The sequence below is a fragment of the Pipistrellus kuhlii genome, unplaced genomic scaffold, assembly GCF_014108245.1.
Source record: "Pipistrellus kuhlii isolate mPipKuh1 unplaced genomic scaffold, mPipKuh1.p scaffold_m20_p_3, whole genome shotgun sequence".
NCBI lineage: Eukaryota > Metazoa > Chordata > Mammalia > Chiroptera > Vespertilionidae > Pipistrellus > Pipistrellus kuhlii.
In genome coordinates, this window is record NW_023425529.1 from 53,531,159 (window position 1) to 53,549,499 (window position 18,341).

The 18,341-nt window shown below is 41.9% G+C and overlaps 1 protein-coding gene across 2 annotated transcripts in view; it reads left to right on the forward strand.

Annotated features, from left to right (window-relative positions):
* SRGAP1 (SLIT-ROBO Rho GTPase activating protein 1) overlaps positions 1-18,341 on the forward strand; it is a 257,917-nt gene that overhangs the window by 110,869 nt on the left and 128,707 nt on the right. For both annotated transcript variants that reach the window (XM_036456361.2, XM_036456362.2), the window contains exon 3: positions 7,090-7,252. In XM_036456361.2, coding sequence (XP_036312254.1) covers positions 7,090-7,252 — 163 coding nt within the window. The remainder of the gene's footprint in view (positions 1-7,089; positions 7,253-18,341) is intronic.

Consider the following 18,341-nt stretch of genomic DNA (forward strand, 5'->3'; position numbering starts at 1 on the left):
ATCACGTTTTAAATTAATAGTATTCTCTTCACAGTTTTCTCTTTCCAATAAATATATAGTTTTGGGTAACTATATGTTCAAGAAGAACATAAAGTTCATATTTTTTTTTATAAACATCTCGATTACAGGAAACTAGAGCTGATATCTACCACAGGTGGATATTTGAATGAACAAATTTTAAATAACTGATTGTTCAAGCAAATACTTCAGCATTTCTGCAGTGATTTTATAAAAAAATGAGCAATAATGCCAGCCAGTGTGGGTCAGTGGTGGAACACGGACCTGTGAACCAGAAGGTCAGGGTTCAGTTCCCAGTCAGGGCACATGCCCAGATTGCAGGCTTGGTTCCCAGTGGGAATGTGCAGGAGGCAGTCATTCAGTGATTCTCATCATTGATGTTTCTATCTCTCTCTCCCTCTCCCTTCCTCTCTGAAATCAATAAAAAAATATATATTTTTTAAATTGCAATGACCATAAACATGATGGGGGAGAAGGGGAGGACTAAATTTAAGAATGAGGCAAGTATTCTTTCCAGATGCTTGCCTCATTCTCTTAAAGGGTCAGCAGATACCTTATTGAAAGAACCGACCTGCACGTTCCCACTGGGAACCAAGCCTGCAACCTGGGCATGTGCCCTGACTGGGAACTGAACCCTGACCTTCTGGTTCACAGGTCCATGTTCCACAACTGAGCCACACTGGCTGGCATTATTGCTCATTTTTATATAAAATCACTGCAGAAATGCTGAAGTATTTGCTTGAACAATCAGTTATTTAAAATGTGTTCATTCAAATATCCACCTGTGGTAGATATCAGCTCTAGTTTCCTGTAATCGAGATGTTTATAAAAAATATGAACTTTATGTTCTTCTTGAACATATATTTTTATATTGTTAAAGAACAATATTATGTTCTTCTTGAACCCAAAACTGTATATTTATTGGAAAGAGAAAACTGTGAAGAGAATACTATTAATTTAAAACATGATAAACTAATGCTCAAATTTAGTCCTCCCCTTCTCCCCCATCATGTTTATGGTCTCATTGCAACTTAGACAGACTTAAACCAAGTCTTGTAAATATGCTATGATTAAGTGTAATGAAACTTCATCTTAATTATGCTTCATTTGTTTAAAGAATACCTACTGGTTTTTCTGGTCATGGAATTTACTTCCTAAGACATCCTAGAGGCAAAGCGAGATAAGTATGCAGACAACTACAGTAGAGCATACAAGTGCTATGACAGGGTAATCGCAGGATGGCATGGGCCCACCTGGTGGGAATCCGTCCTGTATGAGGGTGGAGGAGGAGGAGGTGAAGGAAAGGTCCCAGAAGAAGTAATACATAAGTGGCTACCTGAGGGACTAGGTGGCAGGTAAGAGATGGGAGCAGGCTTCCCAGAAGAGGAACGTCATGTAGAAGGGATGGGGTGGGGGTGGGGGTTGGGGGTGGAGAGCGGGACAGCTTTGAGAACAGGAAGTAACCCGGTGGCTACCAGTGTACATTGTGCCAGATCGTGGAGGAGATCACACTGGACAATTGGATTTCATCCTGAGGGCATGAGCAGCCTCCGGGAGTTTTAAGGAGCAGGATGACCAGCCCAGACCTGCTCTTTAGAATGATATCCAGGACCAGGTGGGATTGTGCACTGGAGGACGCTGTGGGTGAGAGCGGGAGACCTTGTAGGAGCATGAACAAGCCGCCCTGCGGGAAGAAGCAGACTTGTTTCGGAGGCGTGAGGCAGACAGCACAGCCTTTCAATTCTGGAAACTCAGGGGCTAGATAATCTGACAAATACTTCTGCCACAAAACTCCCAGAAATTCTGCTTAAAATATAATAGACATTCTTTTAAATTTATAACCAACACATTGGAAGGTAAGGGAAATTTCCAGGAGCCAGAAAAAGAAAAGGGAACTAAAAACCAAATTGGCAGTTGTATCCACTCTGTAATATTTTTAAAATATATTTTTATTGATTTCACAGAGGAAGGGAGAGGGAGAGAGATACAAACAGTGATGGGAGAGAATCAGTGAGCGGCTGCCTCCTGCACACCCCACACCAGGAATCGAGCCTGCAACCTGGGCTTGTGCCCTGACCGGAAATTGAATCATGACCCCCTGGTTCTGGGTCAATGCTCAACCACCGAGCCACACAGGTCGGGCTGAATCCACTCTTTAGTCCCACATGGGGATAGAAGATGAGACCCAACAAGGTAAAGAGTTGGAACTGAGGGCTTCCCCACCACCAAGCTTACCACATTGTGTCCCAGTCTGAAATCAGGACCAGTAAAACGATCTCAGTGAAATGGTAAAACAGAAAACCCATAAGTCTCACACACACACACACACACACACACACACACACACACATACACACGGCAACAACAAGGCCTATCTGCTCAGCTGGCTCGGGATTGGAGGGTGATTCAGAGATGCCTATGTTTGCCTTCACCATGGGCTTTGCAGTTCCATTTTACACCCCTCTGTGGCTTTGGCTCCTATCACATGTGTCAAACACAAGGCCCGCGGGCCAAATCCGTCCCGCCAGGCCTTGCAATGTGGCCCGCACAGCGCTGTCATCACTGCACTCCGCTGCATTTCCATCACAATGACAGTTTATGACTGTTCAGTAAACCATTCGGCCCGCGATTTAGGCTGGATTTTAGATTTTGGCCCCTTCTCTGATTGAGTTCAACACCCCTATCCTACATAAAAAGTTGGGCAGAAACTGTCCCTGGGGTACTTTTGCAGAAGCAAATGAAAAACTACTCCACGCCGAAGCCAGTTTGGCTTAGTGGTAGAGCATCGGTCTGTGAACTGAAAGGTCCCAGGTTCGATTCCGGTCAAGGGCATGTACATTGGTTGCAGGCACATCCCTGGTAGGAGGTGTGCAAGAGGCAGCTGGTCGATGTTTCTCTCTCATCGAACTTTCTAGCTCTCTATCTCTCTCCCTTCCTCTCTATAAAAATCAATAAAATATATTTAAAAAAAAAGAAAAACTACTCCACACAGGGAATCCCCCATCCCCTACCCCTGCCGCCCTTTGGATGTGTTGCGCTAGAATAGAAATAAATTTTAGTGATGGTTTCCAGGGCAAACAAATGTCAAATGTATCTGACGGAGACTAGAGCTAGAAAGAGGAGACTGGAGCCAGTACTGCATTCACATTTATAGGAACTGTCCTTTTTTGAAGTAAATGTAAAGAAGAGAGCTCATTCATCCATTCAATAAAAATTTTAAATTGATTTTTAGAGAGAAAGGGAGATGGGGAGAGAGAGAGAAGCATCCATGTGAGAGGGAAACATCCATCAGCTGCCTTCTGCACACTCCCTACCAGGGATCAAGCCCTAAACCCCAGCATGTGCCCTGACCGGGAATTGAACCAATGACCTCCAGCCAGCTGAGCCACACCAGCAAGGGCTCAGTAAATGCTTTTGAATGACACCTCTGTGTGCTGTCCTGGGTAATTAGTTGTCAATTGAAAACAGGTAACAGGAGAGTACCATAGTAGAGAGCTATTATTTTTTGTTTCTCCTGGTTTGTTCATTAGTTTTCTTCAAAAGAAAACTAGTAAGCAACTTGGAATTTTGTTTGACTTGAGAACATTTATTTTTTAACAAATATGGGACTGAAGATAGATGGATAATGTCTACAGAAAGGATGAATCAGGATTAGGAAAAACTCAGACAGTCTTTATGAAAGAATCAAGACAGGTAATCCTTTTACCATATATGTAAGTTGAGACACTGTGCTGTACACCTTAAACTTATACAGTGGTGTATGGTAATTATATGTCAATAAAACTTGGGGACAGGTAGTCATAGAGGCCTCATTTGACATGCTGACTCTACTGTGTGCCTTTGGTAAAGCTGCTTAACTTCTCTGAGCCTTTTCCCCTAACTTATACATTGAGACTTTATGACCATGAAATGAGACACAAAGTTCTTGATATGATTGACAGCTGGCATAGGGTCTACACACAACCTTTTCTCTCCTCTTCACCAAGCAAACATTAAACATTTAGCACTGTAACCCAACCCATCATTTAAGCTGGACTTCAGAGTCTAGGTCCTATTCAGTTTGGGGATGTTTACAGTGCAGGACAGAGATTTTCAACCGGTATGCTGCAAGAATTTAAAAACATGCAATACCTGTTTAGTCAGGGAATTGATCTTAGGTTGTCAAATTTAAAAACAATGACAACAACCAACGCAACAATAGCTGTCCTATGTGAATGAATCAAAGTGATAGCTATTTTTTTTTTTTTTTGTGTGCCACAGAGTTTTAGTAACTGGTTTATGTGTGCCACGAGAGGAAAAAGGTTGAAAACCGCTGGTGTAGGACAATCCTTGGCCTAACTTTGCCCCTGAATAGTGCAAAGACCATGAGTTGGATCAGTCTGCCCGGTTCAGGCTCTCTGACACCAGCTTTGGTCTTCAGCACATCCCTGCACCTTGCTAAGCTCCGGTTCTGTCAGTGATAGAGGAGGCAGAGAGAATCTCTGCCTTAAATGGTAGTGTAAGGATTCAGTAGAGTTAGTCTGTGTAAAGCCTTCAGATCAGCTCTGGGTAAAAAGAGCTGGCTTCATATAGCACTTACTATAGATAGAAGTTCTCAGGGGTTTCTTCCCTTAGACCCATTCTTACCTCTACCTCCTACTTCGTCTTTTTTCTAGAGATGGTTTTAGTAAGTCCTGTTATTTTACCCATTCTGCAAATGAAGTAGTGGTGACATGTTACATAGTTTGGCCAAGATCATATAGCTAGTAAGTGGTAGTTCTGGGACCTGAACCTAGTCCGGCGGTCGCCAACCTTTCGGACCTCATGGGCCACCAGTGCTCTGCAGACCACCGGTGGGCGACCGCTGACCTGGCCAGTGTGGATCCATATTCCATGCTTTCTTTTTTGTTTTGTTGTTAATCCTCACTAGAGGGTATTTTTTTTTCCATTGGTTTTTACTTTTATTTTTAAATATATATATATTTTATTGACTTTTTTACAGAGAGGAAGAGAGAGGGATAGAGAGCTAGAAACATCGATGAGAGAGAAACATCGATCAGCCTCCTCTTGCACACCCCCTACTGGAAATGTGCCCATAACCAAGATACATGCCCTTGACCAGAATCGAACCTGGGACCTTTGAGTCTGCAGGTCGACGCTCTATCCACTGAGCCAAACCGGTTTTGGCTTCCATTGGTTTTTAGAGAGAGAGGAAGGAAGGGAGAAAAAAGAGAGAGAAACATTGATGAGATAGAGACACGCTGATTGGTTTCTTCTGGCACGCACCCTGACTAAGACCAGGGTTCGAACCTGCAACCCAGGTACATGCTCTTGACTGAGAATCAAACTAGCGACCCTTCCGTGTATGGGCAGATGCTCTAACCACTGAGAAAAACCAGCCAGAGCCATATTCCATGCCCTTGATGTGTGCACTGCTTTTTATAGTAGGTGCTTAGTAAATGATAGCTGCTATTGTTATTACTACTTTGTTATTATTAAGGCTATGCCACGTGTTTATTCAGTGAATGAAGTAATATTTAAAGCTTGCTATAGGCAGGGCATTGAGGGAACAAAAGAAAAGTATGAAATGTCCTCAAATGTTCTTCAATATAAAGAATATACATAGACGTTAATATGATGCGGTAACCTTTTCCTCTGGGCTGGGTGGATAGAGATTGCCAGTAGAATGGCTCTCCACTGGACTGAGCACTTGAGGGAAAATCGGGGTTCTCCAGGTGGGGAGCAACTCTCCGTGTGCCAAGTGGGAGAATGGGTGGCCGCTCTCGGGGGTGTAAGTTCTCAGGGGTTTCTTCCCTTAGACCCATTCTTACCTCTACCTCCTACTTCGTCTTTTTTCTAGAGATGGTTTTGACTAAATGCAGTGTACAGTCCTGAATCTGAGGGGCTTATTGACAGAAAGAGCTGACCTAACGATTTCTTTCCTAATAGTCAGAGTTATCAATGATCACGAATAATGGGAGGATAACATTTCTGATAAAAGGGCACTTACGTCCCTGAGTTAGGGTAAACATTCTATGCCATTTTGCCATTTAATAGTTAGATTTTGATGTCAAGACAAACCAAAACAAACAAACACATAATTGTGGTACTTTGATTTTTTTTTTTTTTCCAGCAGTAATATCCTAACGGGTCCCTCTTTTTGTTCAGAGTTTTTCTTTAAGATTTTTTTACAAGTCTTCTTTCATGGTGTATGTTTTACTTTTAGCTTTATTATCTAGAATAAACAAGGAGGAGTTAGAAATCTGAAGCTGTTGAAACAGGACGTGTGACAAGCTACATGCCAGCAAACTTCGTGGTTCTTTTCACGAGCCTTGAGACAACACTACAAAGTTCTGGCTCTTTCGGGGAGGCTGGAGGTTCTGTATCAGGGGATTAATAAATCACCCTCACATTTATGTTCCATGGAAAGCATACCTAGCCAAATCGCTTTTCCAACAACAGCCTGAACACTCAAAGCAGACTTTGTGTGCCGGGGCAAACCACAGTCTGGGAGACAGTAGTCTATAGATTTTTATGTAAACATGAGCTGCTTTCTTCAATGGAGGGTTTAAAGCCCAAGGCCTGCCTGAGTGCCCTGTATGGTAGGGTCCCATGGCCCTTGTTGGGGGAATAGGTTTTGACCCATGATTATGGTCCAAGTTTTTTCCTCGAGCCTAGGAAATCGCTGTCTCTGTGCCATCACAGTCTGGGAGGCTGCTCTGTAAGCCGTGGAGTGTCCTGGGATGAGCAACACCCAGCGTAAAAGAACAGTGACCAAACCCACCTCTCTCGTGGCTCCTAGTTTGCCTTGGGATCTTCCCTCAGGAAGGGAGGGGAAGGGAGGGGAGGAAGAGGGAGGGGGTGGGGGAGACTCAATTTGCTATTCCACTTATTTATGCATTTTGCTTCTTGTATGAATCCTAACCGGTTTGGCTCAGTGGATAGAGCATAGGCCTGTGGACTGAAGGGTCCCAGGTTCGATTCCAGTCAAGGACATGTACCTTGGTTGCGGGCACATCCCCACGGGGGGGGGGGGGGGGGGAGGTGCAGCTTTGAAATGGATGGTAACCCTGTCTTTTCTTCACTTCGTAGGAAAGACCAGAACTTGTTGTCTCCAGTGAACTGCTGGTATTTGCTCCTGAACCAAGTGAGGAGAGAAAGCAAAGACCACGCAACCTTGAGTGATATCTACCTGAACAACGTGATTATGCGCTTCATGCAGATCAGCGAGGATTCCACCAGGATGTTTAAAAAGGTACCCTCCCCCGTCAATCCTGCCGGACTGTGCTTTCCCATAACCGCTCTGCCCATAGCCACAACTGAGGAGGGGCTGGTCCTTGATTCCTTAACTGGGCTCAATAAATATTAAGTAAAAAAAAAAAAAAAAAGTAATAATAAATGTGTTCCTATTCTAATTAAAAGTGAAGTCTGAGCAAGCATACGTGTAGAGTAAAATCACTGAGTCCGTGACTAAACAATGTGAGCACATTTTTGAAATGAGGTGTGTCTGCCAGTTGCACCTCTGCCCTCAGAGGCGGGCCGCCTGCAGCTATGGAAAACCAAACCAGAGAGGAAGAGCTTCTGACACGGTGTTCTGCGCTCACACCCGACCGGAGACTTGTGAGGAACGAGATAACCAGATGTGCTGCCCTCCCGGGAAAACGTTATCACAGTTTCTCCTCACTCCCACCGGGACAGCCGCGGAGGCGGTGATGGAGGGACATAAAAAAATTCCCACCGGGCACAGAAAATTCTGTCCCTTGCATGCCGGCTAGCTTCCTCCTTCCCAAATCCATTTTTAAAAAAAGAAGAAGAAACTGCACTTTTAAGTCTTCTTATCATCACTACTAGTCTCAGCCAGATCTCAGCAATTTAAAAAAAATTTTTTTGGACATTTTTGTGGAGAACGATCACAAAATTGGACTCTTTCCTTTGTGGAGAATGCAGCCACTTGCCCAGGAAGACTAGCTTTTAGTTTGTGTGTTTGTAAGACAGGGGACTGCCCCTGCCCCCACCTCAGCTCTGCACGAGGGTACAGTTGCCTATGCCAATGTCTGTACCTCTATTCAGTAAGTCATTATTGGTTTCAGAAAGTGGGGAGAGAACCAACTTGTGGATTAATGGCATATTTATGTTTCAAAGGGGCGCCGTGGAACAAAGATGCAGTGTTAGGCAGGCCAGCTGGAAAACTTCTCAGTCATGTTTGATGTATCCATAGTAGGTTTCAGTTCTGACCTAGAAATGTAACTTAGCAAACCCCAAGTCCTCTTTTGCTCTAGTAATTTGGGGGGTGGCGGGGGAGGGGGGTTCAAACAAAGGAGAAATGTGAACAATTTAGAACTAAGAGCGTATTCATTAACAAGACGATAAATGCAAGGATATCCCATGCATCTTTAAAAGTAGAGATTTCCAAACAAGTAGTTTGGACGGAGACATGAGCGTGAAGGAGATTTCTCCTGCATCAGCCCTTTCAGCCAAGACCTCATGCGGTCAATGTTTGGTTTCTGTTTTTGTTTTTGAGCATCTTCTAGGAGCAGGAGATAGCGTGAGGTCTTGGAGAGGCTCTATAGATGAAGAAAACACTAGTCCTCGCGTTCAAGGAAGTCACAGTGTGTCCAGATTTGGGTGGCGCTGTATGCGTTGCCATCATGGGGGTGCTGGCAACCATTCAGCCACGGCCTCTGGAACCAGCACCTCAATGGAGCCCATTTATTTATCCGTTTAATTAAACATCTTTAATATGTCTGGCTGGGGAAGCAGAGTTCAAAGACATGTCCCTGCCTGCAGGGAACCCATTACCATCATGAACAGTTCCCCTCCTAAAGGGATGCTCGACTGCAGAGCTTGGAAGGAAGGTCTTCCCAGGGAAGGACACCCTTGCGGTGAGGTCTGCAGGAGAAGGAGGTTGTGGTCAAGCAGACAAGGACAGTGACCTGTTCCCGGGGAAGCAAGAGCATGGCATGTCCTGGGAAAGGAGAGTCATATAAAAAGAGACTTTGTATGTCTTTCTAAGGTGTTAGGATTTGTATTTTGGAAATCAAAGTCAAGGCCTTGATAAAGTCGATAGAAACCTAGAGCTGAGAGTCGAATGGACCTGGATGTGAATGCTAGCTCTTCTGATTACTTGCCGTAGGAGCTCTTGAGGTGATTCCAGAGGCCCACTCTCTGAGGGAGCAGGGTGGGGGGAGAGGCTGAGCCTGCAGAAGTGCTGGAGCTGGGGTGCCCTGAGGGGGTTGTCTCATTTTTTGTCCCATATCCAGGCAAAGGGCCTCATCTTTACTTGGCATCATTGGATTTGCCTCAGAGAAGGGCTGAGTAATCTTGTGGGGAGGCAACTCCCTTTTGTGGAGGGTAAGTCCTAGACAGGGATCAGCTATGGGTCTCAACAGCCAGCAGCTAGTATTCCCAGTAGTAGTGAGAATCAGTTTCCGGCTCTTGAAGAAAAGGTCTGAAGGACATATAGTCAACACACACACACACACACACACACACTTGCTTGTTTGCTACTTCGAAGTTTCTTCTTATCCAGATCTTTTGACTCTGGGAGTCAAAAGAATTACAGTCCTTGGAACTGCGGATTTATAGATGCCGGGTCCCCTTAGCATTTAGTGGGTGAATGAATGGCCTTCTCCTGACCATTGCTGACCACTGGAAAGTTAACAGTCATTACAATTACAGATATCAAACCCTACCTTCCTCCAGTGAACCCAGCAGACTACACACACACCTTCCCATGTACACTGAGTGGCCAGATTATTATGATCTCTGAACACATAATAATCTGGTCACTCAGTGTATATCCCATATACCGTGTTTCCCCGAAAATAAGACATCCTCCGAAAATAAGACCTACTTACAGATTTCCTGCTGAGTGAAATATAAGGCATCCCCGAAAATAAGGTCCCCCTAGACTAAACATGAGAGATTTGGTCCACTGATTCTGAAAGAAATGGAGTCACAAAAAATTCACCAGGAAATTTAGGAATTGGATTGTTATGATGATGTTCCAGAAGATGATGACATGATTGTCATTGAATAAATGAGTAAATTCTTGATACTGTAGGATTCACAGTTTGTCTGGTTTGTGTTGACAACTACCGTACTACCGTACCATATACAGGTAATAAATTTCTTTTATTTTCGTTTAACAATAAATGTGTACCGTATTCTTCTTCATGGAAAAATAAGACATCCCCTGAAAATAAGACCTAGCACATCTTTGGGAGCAAAAATTAATATAAGACACTGTCTTATTTTCGGGGAAACAGGGTAATAAAAGGCTAATATGCAAATCGTCCCCTCCACCAGGAGTTTGACCAGCAGGCAGGCCGGCCAACCACCCATGTCCCCTCCCCCTGACCAGGCTGGCTGGGCTCCACCCATGCATGAATTCATGCACCGGGATACACACACGCACACTGAATGGCCAGATTATTATGTGTTCAGAGATCATCATAATCATAATAATCTGGCCATTCAGTGTATATTACTAATAGAAAAGGAAGAAAGGGAGATGGAGTGCAAAAGGGAAGGAGGACTAGAGGTCATTGAAAAGTCAGGTCAACCCCCGAGGACACATCTGTTTTTTGGAAGAGCAGGAAGCCAGACCCCTACCTATCAAGTCCCCAGATCTTCAGGTCCCTTTAGGTGAAAAAGCAAACTCATCACCAGCCTTCCCGTTTTCCTGTTCTTTTTCCAGTGTGTGATTCTGTCATACGGAGAAAACTTGTCAGATCCCGTTGGAAGTGACCTTTAGAACTGATAGGGAGTCCTTAGTGAGCACATTGCTGTTCTTCTTGGGAAAGGATTTAAGACTTCCTCATTTCTCAAAAATCTTTATGGATCTTTGGCTAGATGCTGGGTTCAGCCTCTTACACAGCTATATCTTATTCAGTTCAGTCAGAGAGAATCATATACCAAACTGTAGAGTCAAATAAGAGTTCAGAGCACATCATTCTTGGAGTGTTTTGGGGGCCAAATGAGTATAATAATGAAGAAGGCACAGATAGGAATACCTAATTCTACGCATAGGTATAGGGAACAGCTTCAAGACCAGTTGTAGAAATAGTTGCCTCCATTTGCTAGAAGGTTTTCAACAGATAGAAAAAGTGAAGCTTTTTTTAAAAAAAAAATTGACACACACACAAACACACACACACACACTAGAGGCCAGTGCATAAAAATTCATGCACAGGTAGGGTTCCTAGGCCTGGCTGGTGATCAGGGCTGGTCTGTGGGGCAATCAGGGATCCCCTCACTGGCACCCGCCTTGGCTGGCCTGGGGCCTACAGGCTGGGGACAGCTCCTGTGTTGAGCATCTGTCCCCAGATAGTTAGTGCACATCATAGCAACTGGTTGTTTCTCAGGTCGTTCTGCCATTCGGTCTATTTGCATATTAGTCTTTTATTATATAGGATTTCTTTATTGATTTCAGAGAGGAAGGAAGAGGGAGAGAGACAGAAACATCAAAGATGAGAGATAACATTGATTGGCTGCCTTCTGCATGCCCCCTACTGGGGATTGAGCCTGCAACCTAGGCATGTGCCCTTGGCTGGAATTGAACCTGGGACTCTTCAGTCCACAGGCCAATGCTCTATTCATTGAGACAAACTAGCTAGGGCAAAAGTGAAGCTTTTTAAAAACAAAAGCAATACCCAGCTATTTAAATATCAATTATTTCTGATTTAGACCTGTAGAGTTGTATGTAAAACTTGTTGGTCAGAATAACATAGCGATTCATCTTTTAAACTCTGAAGTCAGATATTGTGGGTGTGATTATGGTACATGAGAAGCCACTTAGTCCAGTGTCTGGACTTAATACGTCCTAACTAATTTCTAGCTATTATCTCTATTGAGCACATGTCCACACACCAGCAATAACTATGTAATGTGAGATTACACTACACATCATACTAAGTGTGTCCTCATTCTAAGGAGAGGACAGCCCCCTGTGGTAATCACATCCAGATCATCACAGGGTATTGGTATATCACTTACATTGTGACATCCCAAACCGTATTTGTAATTGGACTTTGAGAACTACCCTCACAAAGGGTAGTTGCTTGTAGATGAATTAAAATTTTGGGCCTCACATTTCAACAATTAGTGGGAAATCAGTGAATCACCTAACAAAAACCTGTTGGCCAACACCCCCCAGTGCCTTTCAATTTCCCCCAAAGCTATTTCACAGGGGGAGCCTTCACTTTGAGGCTTCATTGATTTCTTGATTCGTTCAATCATAATAGTTATTCAGTTCCAGACCCTTCGTTATGTATGGAAAGGGAGGGATTCTGCCTTTTTTAATACTCTCGGGTCCTGCTTTGCCATTTTAGGAGAAGGTCAAATTGGAGACTCCTTGTACACAGGGGTTTCACTACCAACTCCCCCTTCTCTCCCTCAGAACCAGGATTAATGGGGTGCCTCCTGCCCAGTTTTCCAGCCCTGCCTCCTGGCGTGATGAGGCTCTGCTGCCTTCTTTCCATGACTCATGCTGAAGAAAAAGAGAGCTTTCTGCATCTGGTTTGGTGCCACGGCCAGAAAATGTGCAGTTCATGTGCTACACACACACACACGAAGTAACTCATGTCAGCAGTCACAGTTGCAAGAAAGACTGCAGCCAGCTTGCAGTAATCACTTTATTTAAGCACCTCATCACATGATCTCATTTACCAACTTTAGGAATGTTAGTAGAAGTATATAGTTTAGAGGGAGCAACATAAAGTGGTAGTATTTGAATGTTACATTATCTCTGTGTGTTTTCAATTATCCTGAAGGCTGACATTTCCCCGTGGGTTGTTTTCAGATTATTAATGTTTTTGTCTTTCCTTGGTTTGCATACACATGTGTACAAGTATAACTTATTTTGCTTTTCACCAATAACAATGCTATCTGCATACTACCACTTACTGAATTTTAAGTGTACACCAGCCAATTTTTTTTTTTCAAATTTAAAGATTTTACTTTTCAGTATACAAAAGTAGTATTGCTTTTCAAAGTCAAACATAACCTGTCAAAATATTTTTGGTTTCTTAAAAGGACAGACTGATTTATCTTTGAATTAAAAACTTCACCTGAGTTCTTTGTTGTTTTCTCTTTGGTCACAATTCATATTTAGATGCTTTTCCAGCTGGCCGAGGCTCTCTGAGGAGCCAGAGCTCAGAGCACAGCCTCTTCTCTAGGCAGCCCCGGTGGCTTCCCCCAACCAATGTTTAATATATATACTGTTGACAGTATTACAGATGTCCCCCATTTCCCCCGCTTTATCTCCCTCTGCCAAGCCCTACTCCCCTGCCCCCAGGCCTTCACCACCCTACTGTCCAAGCCCATGGGCTATGCATATAAGTATATAAGTTCTTTGATTTATCTCTTCTTGTCTCCTCTTCCCCATCACCACACACACACTGAGATATATCAGTCTGTTTCATGTCTCCATATCTTTGTTCTTATTTTGTGAGTCCATTCATTTTGTTCATTAGATTCCACAAATAAGTCTTTCTCTGATTGGCTGTGCTCTGCATGTTTTACACGTTGTGCCATGCATCTCATAGCTCCCTAAGGAACAGATATTATAATCCACCTATCAGGGACAAGGAAGCAAAAGGCTCAGAGAGATATATTGTAGAGCCAGCCTAACTGGTGTATATTCTTCTCTTTGCACATATGTCTTAGACATGATTTAGACAGTTACTGTGATTCTTGGTATTTTTGATGGTAACTAGAGATGTTACTCAATGTATAAGTCGGGATTTCAGAGAATTGGGGCACTGTGGTTCTTGGCCCTATTTATTTCTTAGGAAAATCCTGAAGAATGATAGCTCTGGATAAGACAGTAAACTCTGTCAGTCATCTGAGTTGTAGGTGGGGATTCGAAGAGGCGGAGACTGGCCCACACCACTGAGAATTACTCCACTTAGGCATAAATGCCATAGGTTATGAGATTCAGACTCACAGGAATTAAATTAACCTACTTTCGTCTTGATGATTATGTGGCCTAATTTGAAAGGAAGCATGACTGATTACTAGTGAGATTTGGAAATTTGTAGTCACCTTTTATTTTGCTCAAAGTCAATCATATTTTACTTAAATACCCCACCCCAATAAGAAAGAAAACAGACATTTTTTTTTGGGGGGGGGGGGGGGGGGGGGGGGACGCCCAATGCTGTGTTTCCAATTGGATCATTTAAAATAAATTAATATTTAGAAAGATGCTTTAATATAATATTAGTAAAAGATACTAGTCTATTTGAGATCTCTACGTCTGACCTTTATTGAAGGGAAGATCCATATGTTTTGAAAACTATTAATCTATATGTGAAAGAAAAAGAGCCTATTTTTTTAAAATATATAAATATATAGTCATTGTACAAATGTAGAAAATACTAAAAAATGTAAAAATGGAAATAAGAATTACCCACATTGGCACTACTTACTATAAATATTTTGGGCTATTTTCAATATTTATATAATAAACCTATAGTATACAAACATTACATACATAGGTATCTTACAAAATTGAGATTTCATTGCGTATAACTTGGGAACCAGTCCCTTTCATGTAAAATATTGTTAGTGTTCCCATGTCTGGAAACAGTCTTTTAAAATGGGATACTTCATCCCTGCATAATGTTTTAATATCTGCACAGCCAAGTTATTTTCCTGTTGTTTGGACATCTAAATCTTTCACACATCTGTGATTTTCTTATTTTTATGCTACATCGCTTGAAGTAGAATTATTAGGTCAGAGGGTAGCATTAGGATTTCATGCTTTTGATGAAATTCTTACCTTTTGCCTTTCTGGAATAAATTTGGTCATGGCTGTGATTTACCAATGAGTGTCTATCCCCTGAACAAGTCAAGTGAGTATTTTATTATTTTAGCAGAGAGGTAGCCCGTGTGATTTAGTATGCTGATGCCACAGTAGTAAATAATATAACAGGAGGAACTTTTCCAAAGCATTTTAGTGCAGTGTAGCAGAAGAATTAAATGGTATGCTGGTGGCCTCCAGAGACAGCTTAATTATTGATGGGGCCTGGGAAAAAAAAAGTGAGAATAGTTCGAGCTACCACTACTAGCCTGTTCCCTTGAGTTTTATTGATCCCATGACTAGCTCATTTTTCTAGAAATAAATCAAAACCACACTCATGTCTTACAATGCTGTAGGTTTCTGAAATGTTTTAGAAAATATTTTTACTTTGTATTTATGAATTGCTTATCAGGATGGCTGGCACATAGGAAGAGCTTTATAAGTAGCAGTTGTTGGTGCTGCTGATCTTACATTTGCATTGTTACCGCTATTGCTTAGTGACAGCAGGACCTGTGTGACTTACCTGGGTATAAATGAGCTGGTGAGCGACTAGAGAAGAGCATGCACTGCTGGTTCGGAAGCGTGATTAGACTTAAAGGGGACACTAAGCAGATGATACATGTGTGTCGCCTTGGAGAGTGCTATCATTTTTAAAAACCCGATGTCAGCTAAGTTGACATTTTGTCCTGCAGCATAATGTGGTAGTACCAGCATGCATGTTAGTAGTTGAATTCATAATTACATTGAGAATAGTTGTGCAAAAGCTATTGAAACTTATTTATGGTAAAAATAAATAAATAAATAAAATAAAAATCTAGTAGTATATGGGCCAAAACTATTTTAAATGGGTATCTGTGCTATTTTAATTCTCTTCTGCTTGTTTATCTGATGTTTTACCTTGGACATATTATATAGACATACAAGAAAGCAATTATTTATTGTAAACTAAAAACTTGGCCGAGTACACTAGTCAGTGTTTACTGTAAAGAAGTGGGGAAACTATACCCATTAACTGATTCAGCCCCAAATGCTTTTTATTAATGGAGAAGTAGCCTATTCTCCAGGCACACTTGAAAATTATACATTGTGTATGTAGTGTTAGGATGATCAAAATGAAGGGGAAAAATCATAGTATCAGGGAGCTTCTGAGCAAGGTGGCAGTTTGCACATGAGCTCCAACTGCCTTTCCTCCCAAGTTGTCTTTGAAATGACTAATCAGATCTATTTTAATATATATATATATAAAAGGCTAAGTGACTGACCGACCGGCTGTTACATATGACATGCACTGATCACCAGGAGGCAGATGCTCAATGCAGGAGCTGCCGAGCTGTGGTGACTTGGCAGCAGCGGTTCTCAGGTGACACTCCCTGGAACCAGAGAGGAGGGACCTGATTCCTTGAGGGTCCATGCGATTCTATCTTTGGTCATGGGTTATGCTGTTGCTGGGGCACTGTCAGCCCGAATCTGGTTTACTGGTGAGCTGTGGTAATTAATTTCCTTTCAATGTGCACAAATCCGTGCACCAGGCCACTAGTATATAAATAGGAAAAGCTGGAACCGACCCTTTCACTTCAAGCAGATCCTAATACTCCTTTGCTCATTCTATTGGATCCCACCTCACTCTGAGTTGAAGTCTATAACCCTGTCCCCTTTTTCTATCTTTAGTTTCCTCTATAGCACTATTCCTTTCTGACATATTGTATATTTATTTAGTGTTTGTTCACTTGCTATTTCCCCTCAAATTAGATGTAAGTTCCTGAGGGAAAAGACCTACTCTTGTGCACTGAAACAGTGACTGACACATAGCGATACTTAGCAAATATTTATCGAATGAATACATAGTGAATATTTATAACTATATTAGAAATCAGAGATGCGTATGATCAACGTAACAGAAAGTCCAAGGCATTTTATCAAGATCCAGTGCGGACAGGGCTGGACTTAAGCAACACTGTCATGTGCTGTCTGCTTCCTAAAAGAGAGAAGTCAGAAAAGGGTTGTCCCAGGAAACCCAAAAGTACTAGGGAGATTACAGAGAGTGTAAAGTTTTAAAAAGCAAGTTCATAAAGTTTTTTCTAACTCCTGGGCTCACCCCTGAGCTGTACAGGTTGGGTCTGATCGTTAGCAGTATACCTACCCATGACTTTGAGAACTGAACTAATGGATAGACCATTTCGTGGGTTTTAGACTGGCCACTGGATGGTGCATATGCAAGACAGATCCAAATAATGCTATAATAGTGTTGGAAACAGAACTGACATATAAACCACAACCCATTAAAGTCTGGTCAGAATTTGCAACCTGAATCCAACTAGGTCGATTCCCTGATAAAACAAAAATACCAACATTCAACATAAGGTTTAAACAAGACCCAGATTCTCAAAACATAATATTCAAAATATCAGAATACAATCTAAGAGTACTCAGTATACAAAGAACCAGGAAAACCTCAACTCACATGGGAGAAGACGAGCAGCAGAAACCAATTCTGAATGACATAAATGTTGGAATGTTATCTAACAAGGACCTTTATAACAACTATGATAAAAATGTTCCAAAAAGTAAGGACAGGCACTCTTGAAATGAATGGAAAGATAGAAAGTCTCATTAAAGAAATGGAAGATATAGCCGAGACTGGTTTGGCTCAATGGATAGAGCGTCGGCTTGGGGACTGAAGGGTCCCAGGTTCGATTCCGGTCAAGGGCATGTACCTTGGTTGCGGGCACATCCCCAGAGGCAGCTGATTGATGACTCTCTCATCGATGTTTCTAACTCTCTATCTCTCTCCCTTCCTCTCTGTACAAAATCAATTAAAAAAAATTAAGAAATGGAAAATATAAACAAATGGAAATTTTAGAACTGAAAAATACAGTAATCAAAATGAAAAAAAAAGCAAAACTACTCACCAAATGGATTCAATAGCAGAATAGAGATAACAGAAGGAAGAATCTGATGAAATTCTGTTAATATTAAAATAGAAATTATCCGCCGTAACCGGTTTGGCTCAGTGGATAAAGCATCTGCCTGTGGACTGAAAGGTCCCAGGTTCGATTCTGGTCAAAGGACATGTGCCTTGGTTGCGGGCATATCCCCAGTGGAGGGTGTGCAGGAGGCACCTGATCGGTGACACTCTCTTATCGATGTTTCTAACTCTCTATCCCTCTCTCTTTCTCTCTGTAAAAAAATAAATAAATAAATAAATAAATAAATAAATAAAATATATTAAAAAAAAAAAAGATAGAAATTATCCATGCTGGATAACAGAGAAAAAAAAGATTGAAAATAATAATTAGTGCCTCAGTAACCTTTGGATAATACCAAAAGTCTGACATTTATGTCAATAGAGTTCCTAAAGGAGAGGGATAGGAGAAAGAGTGTGTGCAGGAAAAAATATATATTTGAAAAAGTAATTGCAAGAAAACTTCCCAAATTTGGCAAATAAGATAAACATACATATTCAAGAATGTCATCAAAACCCAAACTAGATGAATCCAAAGAAGTTCATACCTAGACACATTATAATCATATAAAAAAATAA